Source organism: Muntiacus reevesi, chromosome 1 (genome assembly GCF_963930625.1).
Source record: "Muntiacus reevesi chromosome 1, mMunRee1.1, whole genome shotgun sequence".
NCBI lineage: Eukaryota > Metazoa > Chordata > Mammalia > Artiodactyla > Cervidae > Muntiacus > Muntiacus reevesi.
The window spans coordinates 168,643,751-168,652,474 of NC_089249.1; the positions used below are offsets into that span (position 1 = coordinate 168,643,751).

The 8,724-nt window shown below is 60.1% G+C and overlaps 1 protein-coding gene across 1 annotated transcript; it reads right to left on the minus strand.

The window, feature by feature from the left end:
- Positions 1-535: 535 nt before the first annotated feature.
- Positions 536-8,718, minus strand: NCDN (neurochondrin). Its single transcript, XM_065916646.1, has 7 exons — positions 8,244-8,718; positions 7,976-8,116; positions 5,919-6,887; positions 4,639-4,880; positions 3,859-4,083; positions 3,336-3,478; positions 536-2,053 (listed from the first exon to the last, which is right to left on the minus strand). The coding sequence occupies exons 2-7, from the start codon at positions 8,096-8,098 to the stop codon at positions 1,617-1,619; spliced, it is 2,139 nt and encodes a 712-aa protein (XP_065772718.1). The 5' UTR covers positions 8,099-8,116; positions 8,244-8,718; the 3' UTR covers positions 536-1,616.
- Between the last annotated feature and the right edge of the window lie 6 nt (positions 8,719-8,724).

Consider the following 8,724-nt stretch of genomic DNA (forward strand, 5'->3'; position numbering starts at 1 on the left):
GGCATACAACGGAAATGAACAGCTGGCTGCCTGAAGTCACATTTGGCCTGCAGATGTTCTGTTGGGGTAGTGATGATTTAATTAAAAACATCAACATTCAAAATCAGATTTCACATTAAAAACAGATTTTTGGACTTCTCTTTAAACACTGGAGGAGGTGACGGCTAACTTGGCAGCAACCTGCTGACCTGGAGGGGCAGCACTTCATTTGTACAAAAGAGCACGTTTCCCCTTGCCCATCCAGGCCTCACACATCAACATGAGTTTGCCACCTGCTATGGCATTGAAGGGTGTGGGCTAAGAAGTTGGATGGCCTGCATGGAGTCTTGGCTCTGGGACTTACTGGCTGCAACATTTTGAGCAAATCACCTCCCGGCACCTGTTTCTTCAGAATCGGGAAGACACTTGCTTCATTGGATTCTTGGGGGAAATGAATGAGAGGACACTTGTGAACTGTGATTAGCAGGGCACGTGTGCTGTGAGCTGCTGGGGCCCAGAGGAAAGAAGGTGCAGGACAGACTGCACAGGAACCGTCTTGTCACCAATGAACATTTATTGAGTGTCCACATTGCACAGCTTTGAACTTGGCGATCACAGAACGCTGGGGGAGGGAAGAGGGGAGCAAGGGATCAGGTTGGGGTAGGGGTCCCCTGGGTTTGTAAGAAAGGTAGTCCCTGCTGGAGCCGCCAGTCGCGCCTCTCGGCAGAGAGCAGTCGTCAGCGGGGGTGGGAGTGGACCCAGGCACCACGATGGCGATGGGGTGCAGTCACTAGGGGAACATGCGGATTCTGGGGAAGCATCCTTCCGGCTTCTGGCTCCAGCCAGGCCAGATGGCACTGAGGGGACAGGGATCAGGTGCTCAGGAGTCCAAGCAGGGATAAGGACAGGCAAAATAAATAACTCCCCAGCCCCGACTGTCACTCTGCTGCAACACGACACAAAAGCTCAGAGATCGGGGCCCGAGGGCTCCCGGGTCCCCTCAAGGAAGCTCGCGTGGAAGGAGGTTTCCTGACCCCCCACCAGGCCTGTCTGCCCCATGTTCCCCCGGAAGGTTGAGGCAGTTCAGACCCTGGGTCACTGAAGTTAACAGGAAGAACTGCGATGTCAACGGCCTGAGCCTGCTCTCTGCCCAAGGAGGCCAAGGGCAAGAACCAAATGGCCAATTTAAAGGACGTGGACCTGGGAGGCCAGAGGGGCACCACAGTCTTGGGGAGCCCACGCCCTGGCCGGCAGGGCACGTGGGCCGAGGCAGCCGGCTCCTGCCAGCCCTGTCCCATTTGAGGGCCTCTCTCCTGCGAGGGAGCCAGCCATTCGGGCAAAATGACACCTGGTGCCCCCCCTCTCTGGGGGCTGCGCCAACCTCCCCCGACCTGGCGGGGACAGCCACACTGATTTCCAAGTCAATCCCTGCCCCGGAGTGGGCCCAGGGGGCGTGACGCAGTTCCTTACACTTGAAGGGTGGGCACCATGCCCTCACCCCTCGGAAAAGCCAGAAAGCTGGGGTGTTCGGGGGGGAAGTTTGGGGAGGGGGGTCTAATTGGGGGGCTTCAGGGGAGATGCCTCCTCCCTCCTTCCCTCGCTGCCCACCCCCAGGTCTGTCCCCAGTGGATGCCCCCTCAGGGCTCGGCCAGGCACTGCTCCAGGGCGGCCATGCGGTAGTGGCTGGCGGTCTCCTCGCCGGCCTGCAGCCTCATGGCTTCCCGGCACAGCCGGTTGGCCCGAGCCAGCTCAACCAGGACGCCCTGATAGGCGGCCACCATCTCAGGCTTGACAGAGTTGGGGCTGACGCTGCCCAGCAGCTGCAGCAGCTCCTGGGGCCAGCGCGAGCGCAGGGCGGCAGGGGCCAGCCAGGGAAGCAGGGGCACGCAGCCCGTGAAGGCCTGCATGCCCAGGAACCAGAGCTCCTGCAGGTCCGCCCAGACGCCCTCGTAGTCGGGGGACAAGGCCAGCACTGCCTGGTCTGAGCCGGGCGTGGCCCGGGCCACGTGGGATTGCGACAGGAAGAGGATGGCGGCCGCGAAGAAGCCTCGGGACGCGGGCGTCCCCTGCAGAGCTGGAAGGCAAGCAGCAAGAGGGGCATGAACCAGAGGGGCTGGCGGCACCACCGGACCCCCCTGCCCTTCCCCCCGTTCTGATGGGCACACTCAGGAACCTCCAAGGCGCAGCTTGGAGTCAGGCCGCCTGGGTTCAATCCCTACCTTCACGGTGGGACCTCAGGTAATTCACTTTCTGGGTCTGGTTTCTTCACTAGTAAAACGGGGCCAATCGTGCTAATCTTAGAACTCTTGTCATGAGAATGAAAATGTAATAACCTTGGGACTCTGCCTCGTGGTCGGACCCTGCTACGGTCTGAGTGGTGATGGAGCTTCTGCTGGGCCTCGCCCTTCAGCAATGAGGGCAGCGCGGCAATTTGATCCTTAGGCCAGAAGAAGGAGCCAGAGGGGACCGCGGGCTTGGCTCACTGACCTGCAGGACTACTGTGTCCCTGGCACTGCAGACGCTCTCCCGAGGCTCAGGCTAACCAGCACTGGGGCTCTACTCAGGAGCTTTGGAAATGCAGCCTGGATCTGAGGGAGCTCAGGGCTAGAGGGTGGGGTGGGCTGGGGTGGGGCTCCTGATCCGCTGGGACATGCACACCCCTCTTCCAGCTGCCGGGTACCTACTGGGACCCTCCCCCCCCCGCCCAGGGAACAGAGGCTGCTGAGGGTACAGGCTCATTACACTCTGTTCCCAGGCATCTGTGCAGCTCCTCCAACCTGACAGATGGGGTACAGGAAAGGCGGGGACAGAGGGACCCAAGCAGACACCCACGGCCAAAGTGGGAGACGCAGAGGGCTGGTAGGGGGCTGGAACGGATGCCCCCCATCCGCACACAGCCAGAGTGAGGTGCGGGGCGGGGGGTGGGGTGGGGAGGGATGTGCTGAAAGAGCACTGAAGCCTGTCATGAGGGAGGTGAAGCGCTGAGCGGAGAAAAACCTCAATGGAGAGAAGTCGTGTTTCTGACTCAGGGCCTAGGTGGGGGCGGCTCCACCTTGAAAACACAGAATTCAGATTCCTCGGGCTGCTGGGGGGTTCCAGGTGCTTATGCCTGTGCCTGAGAGCAGGCCTGTACTTACACCCACCAGGCCCTGCCTTCAAAGTCTTTAGAAGGAAGATGTTATTATCGGGAAAGAAGGGTGGGGCGGGGCGGGGGATGGAGATGCACTTCGGAGAATGATTGGAAAATTCTCTAAAACCATTTTCAGAAAAATGATGACTTATACCCAAAACACAGCCTGGTCTTCTGCTTCCACCCAGGTCTTCCATCTGTTCGGACTGGGTCCCCAGGGGCTTACCTGGAGAGGTGCTCAGGAGCCGGGCCATGAGGAGGCCCAGGGTAGCCACGTTGGCAGCCAGAAGCAGCCTCCCCTGCTGCTGAACTAGAGAAGGCAGTGATGCCATCAGGGTGTTCATCAGAGAAGTGAAGCAGGCATCCCGCCTGGGGAGAAAAGGAGGCAAAGACGGGAGGCAGGGGATGAGTGGACCCAGAACAAGCCCTGGGGCAACCTGAGCTCCCAGTTTCACCAGGCCAGGGTTTGGCAAGGGATTAGGCAGCATGGTGAACAGTTAACTGTGGGTCCCCGTCTGCGGCATCTGGGGAGCAGAGACTAGGTTATGGCCGGAGCAGGCAGACATACATGCCCAGGGGGAGTTCCACACATGCCAAATCCCAGTGCGGGGTGGCTCTCTCTAGTCTGAGGCCCTTTCATTCTAACGTTAACAGGAACCCACGGGCCCAGGGGAGCAGAGGAAGGGACCGAGACTGGAGGCAAGTCTGAGCAGGGTCCCTGCTTCCTCCAACCTCCTCCCTGGCCTCACTTGATCAGCCCTGGTGCAGTGACCACGAGGTTGAGGAAAATGTGGCAGCAGGTCTGCAGGCCGATCTCCACGCTGTCAGGCAGCACTGAGGTGTCGTGGCCGGGGGATGTGAGTTCCCACTGCTGTAGGAAGTACTTGCACAGAAGGGAGGGGGCTCCCTCCTTGATCAGGATCTCCCGGGGCCCATCCTCGACCGTCAGGTGGCACCAGCCGGGCAAGAGGAGCCTGGGGGTGCAGAAGGGACAGAAATGTGAGGGGTGAGATGAAGGCACCAGGATTCCCTTTGGGGGGGGGCACCCCGTCAAAGAGGAACAGAAGTCGGGGAGAAGGAGAACATATCCTTGCAGGCACTGTAGAAAGAACGCAGACTTCGGAGCTACACAGGCCTGGGCTCAAACGTGGGCTGTGAGTGTGGGCAAGTGACTTTAACCTCCGGGAGTCTGTTTCCTCACCCTGAAGACGCAGATGAGACTCCTGTCCTAAGTGTGCTGGGAGGACCAAGTTTTGATAAAGGGTGAAATAAAATGCCTGGCAGGCAGCGGATGCTCAATAAGCAGGAGTTCTCTCTCTACAGAACAATCTGGGCTTGGCAAGTGAGACTAGGAAGCCCAGGTGTCCTGTGGGAACAATCCCCCCCAATCCCCCAAAAAGAAATAATACCAAACCCCATGCCCCAGTCAGGAAGCCCAGCACAGCTGAGTGCGGGGAGAGAGCATGTGTCCCTGTTACAACCCTTCCTTTAGAACATTCTGGCTCAATAGACCATAAGTACAAACTCACCGGAGTGCGTCCCCGGGCCAGGTGGGCCCAGGGCTGGTGGGGGAGATGGCCAGGGTGGCCACCTGCTGGGAAAGGTCGTTGGCTTCCTCGGCCTCCTCGTAGAGGGTCTTGGCATAGCGGACGAGGAAGGGCAGCAGTTGGCAGACCTCCTTGCGCAGGGATGAGGTCTCCTCGGCCAGCCAGGCACCCAGGATCCGCACGGAGGCAAACACAAAGGGCTCCTTCTGCTTCTCTGACCCCACCTGTTAGCAAAGGACCCCCCCTGAGATGGAGCAGAACCAGAGACCCTCCCCTGCCTGGCCAGCATGCTGGCCAGCCTAGGAATAACACAACTAGAAGGAAATCCTGGCCTGCGAACCCTGCAAAGGCCGGCCCTGTGGGCCCAGAACCCAACACATGGCTGGGACACGCTCACTCAACAGGGGCCTGGCACAGAGCAGGCCCTCCGCGCAGGCCTGCTGAGCCAACTGGACTTCAGAGGACACAGCCCTGAACTCGCTGGCACTCAACCTCTAAAGCAACTCAAGGGAAGGACACCCACGGGTCCATGGCTAAATAAACACTCCCTCTCGGGCAACACCCCGCTCTGACCAGGGGTGATCACACATACCTCGTGGAGGTGGGAGGCATGGGGTGGGAGGCCAGGAAACACCCCCCTGGTGGCAGTGGTGTGAGTGGTGGGAAGAGAAGCCCCACTTTGGGCTAAGTCAGAAAGAATGAGACCATGGGAGCTCAGCACGGTAGGTGGGAGGTCGGGGGGCCGAGTTCAGCGGCTGAAACAGGCTACTACAGAGACCAGAGCGCGAAGTGAAGCCCCGTGGGGCAAGGGAGCTGGACTCTCGGACAGGAGCGGGCAGGGGTACTGGGGGAGGTGATCAGATGGGAGTCGGGCAGGAAGGTCAGGAGCCAGCAGCCCGGCTCCCGTTTGTATGTGTGCGTGTGTAAGGCAACGCTGCAGCCTGAGCGGGACAGACTGCTTCACTTCAGTGTGTGTGGATCGGGGGGAGGGTTGTGAGTGGGAGGCTTCTGTGTTGTGTGTGCGTGTGTGTACTGTGATGTGAGTGCACATATGGTGTGTGGTGTGGTGCTTGTGTGGAGGCTCAGGGAGGGGAGGGGGGAGGAGGGAGACGGAGGCTCGCCACACACTACTCCCTGGGGTGCTGCAGGATCAGCCATACACCCAGGGGCGGGGTTTCGCCTCCCCCTCTCCCTGGCCTCTGGCGCCCCGCTGCACAAGGCCCCCCTCCCCCTCCACGGCCCGCCCCACCCCCCACCCTCACCTGCTGCAGGTAGTGGATGACAGCCCCGATGGCCTCCTTCATGATGCTCACAAGCTGCACCTTCTGCGGCTCCTTAAGCAGCGACTGCTCACAGCGGGTGCATTCCTGGATCCCCAGCTCCATGAGGGCATAGCAGGCAGTCACCACGTCCTCTTTCACCTCTGTGCCCGTCTCCTCCAGGGCCAGCCGCACCTCCACGCATGCCAGGTTCACCAGCAGGGCCAGGAACTTGCTCCCGGAGCTGCCCGCTGGGATCCAGTCGGAGCCGCAGGCGTGTGCCAGGCGGGCGGCCAGCTTCAGGGCAGGGTTGCGCTGCCAGGAGCTCAGCTTGCTGCCCAGGATGCGTGCCAGCCCGGCTTGCAGATCCCGGAGGCACTCGGAGGGCACGGTTGTCGGGGGCAGAAAGAGGGGCAGCAGCTGGCAGAGCTCAAACTTGCTGGCATCCTCGGCTTTCTGGAAATCTTCGCTGAGGCCCCGCAAAACAGCCAGCAGGTCGGGCTCCGCCTCCTTCCAGCACTGTGTCTCAGCGGCAGCCAGGAGCCCCACCAGGAGTGCCAGGGCCTGGTCAAAGCCGTAGCCGTGCCCTAGGTACGCCTGACATAGGGCAGACACGGTGCCTCCGGCAATGAGGTGTCGGGGCCCACGGGGGGTACCCGCCACGGCTGTCAGGCACTGGTAGGTGTCATCGACCATGGAACGGCGGGCAGCATCGTCAGGGTCCCCCCGGGCTGTGAGGAAGGTGGTAAGGATGGGGATCTTGTTCAGGACCTGGGGGTGGGCGGCTAGTTCAGGGTCACTGCAGAAGCAGGCCAGCAGGGCCACGCCCAGGGCCCGGAGAACGTGGTCGGGGCAGCCATCCGGCGCCTCCTTGGTGGTCAGGAGTCGATTGGGGAAGGTGAAACCGACGGCATCAAAGATCCGCCGCCGAGTTTTGGCATCGATGTCACCTGCTTTGACTGCCTTGGTCACCTGAGGGAGGTATGTGCGATCAGCAGGATGAAAGGAAGGGCTGGCAAAGACCGTGCCCTGCACTCTGGGGGTGGACCATTAGCAGGACTAGGTTATGTAACAGGACTCACTCTGGGGTCAGGAAGCCTCCCAGAGATCACCTTCTCCAGTTCCTTCCTTCTGGACGAGTGTGACCTCTGGGATCCCTCCTCTAGGATCCCTGTAGAAGGGAGGTCCAGTCCTCCTCAACTGTCCTTTCTGCCATGTCATTACCCTGTTAGCTGGAAAGTTCTTGATGTCTGAGCTAGATGCCCAACATCTGAGTTGCAAGAGGTTGGAACTCAGTGTTTAAAATTCTCCAAGGACTTGGGGTCCCTCTCTAATCACTCCCTTGAGAAGTCTCTCATGCATTCCCGCCACCTTCTCAGGGGAAATGGCTCCTGTGTCTCGCCGCTCTGCCTGTCAAAACATTTCCCCTTACATTTCACCTAAACACCTCCTCTGCTGCAGTGTGAGCCCTTGACTCTGGAGCCTTCTCCCTGTTGCCATGGCAAACAAGCAGGCTGTACTCCCTCCTCCCTTCACCCCCCACACACCAGCCCCCCCTTCCCAGCACTGCAGCTCCTGTTCTGCTGTCCCCAGCTTGGGTTCCTCCAACAGGGCTGAGCCCCAAACCAGCTCCTTCATCCTCAACCTACATACCCATTCTGGCCATCCCCAGGGACCCTTTCCCAGTCACTTCCAGTCCTGCGACTCTCTCCACCTCCAGAACATGCATCCCCAGCCATCAAGTATTCTGCACTAGTTACTACCTGCTGCTGTTACCCTATGAGTCAGCTCCCATCTGCTCTGGGACGCCCCAGAGAGCAGACCCAGGCAGCCTCCTCCAAGGTTCCTAAAGGCCACAAGCTTTATTCACCCTTATTTCCCCCTTGCTCCCATATGCAGTGAGAGCAAAAATGAGTCCACAGGTAGGTGCCTTGGACCTTCTTTGGTGCCTCCAGGTTTACCAGCAGCACCTATATATCCTTGGGGACTTGTTGACCCCATTCCTAGAGGGCCCAACCACCCAGCCCTTCCCACCTCCCAGCTGTCAGTCAGTTCCTTACTAGCAGCAGGGCTGCAAACTGCTCGCTGTCATTCTTGGCCTCACGGAGGGCTCCCAGGTAGCGCTCCAGGGTGGGGTTTCGGCTCTCTGCCTGGTTCAGAGCTGGCTCGCAATCCGAGGCCATGATGCCCGCCTTGCCCAACTGTGAACACAAGAGGGACTGAGCATCCCTCTGCAGAGGAGGGGTGGGGGTGGGAGTGGAGGGAGGGAGGGAGGGATTAGCACAGAGGGAGGGGAGGATCAGGAGGGAGGGACTCCTCAGGACTGACCTCCTGGGGGGAGCCCCTTTAAGGGGCTGGACCCTCAAGTCCTCAGGGATGAAGAAGGGACCCTGGTCCAAGGTCACCTCCAAAAAGTGGGAGAGAAGGACCATGCATCCTGCTGCTCAGTTGGACAGCTCTCCTCAACAGTCTCCTGGGGGCGGGAAAGGGCTGGCCCCACGGCTCCGCTGCCCCGGCACCAAAGGCCAGGTTTTGTTTCCCTCCACCAAACGTACAAGGAAGGAGTGGTGAGGACAGACGGAGGAATGGAAACATACATGGTGAAGTTCGATTATCCGGACTCAGGCTGACATGAGGGAAAAGGGCATGCTAGGTTTCCCTTCCCCTCCCTTCTTCAGAAGGCACAGGACACTAGCTTCAGTAGAAGTGAGGGCGCAGGGCGCTGACCCAGGGAAGGCTCAGAGGCCCCTCTGGGGACGCCACCCCTCCAGCCAGGGCTCTCAGTCGCCCCCGCAGGCTCCGTGCCTCC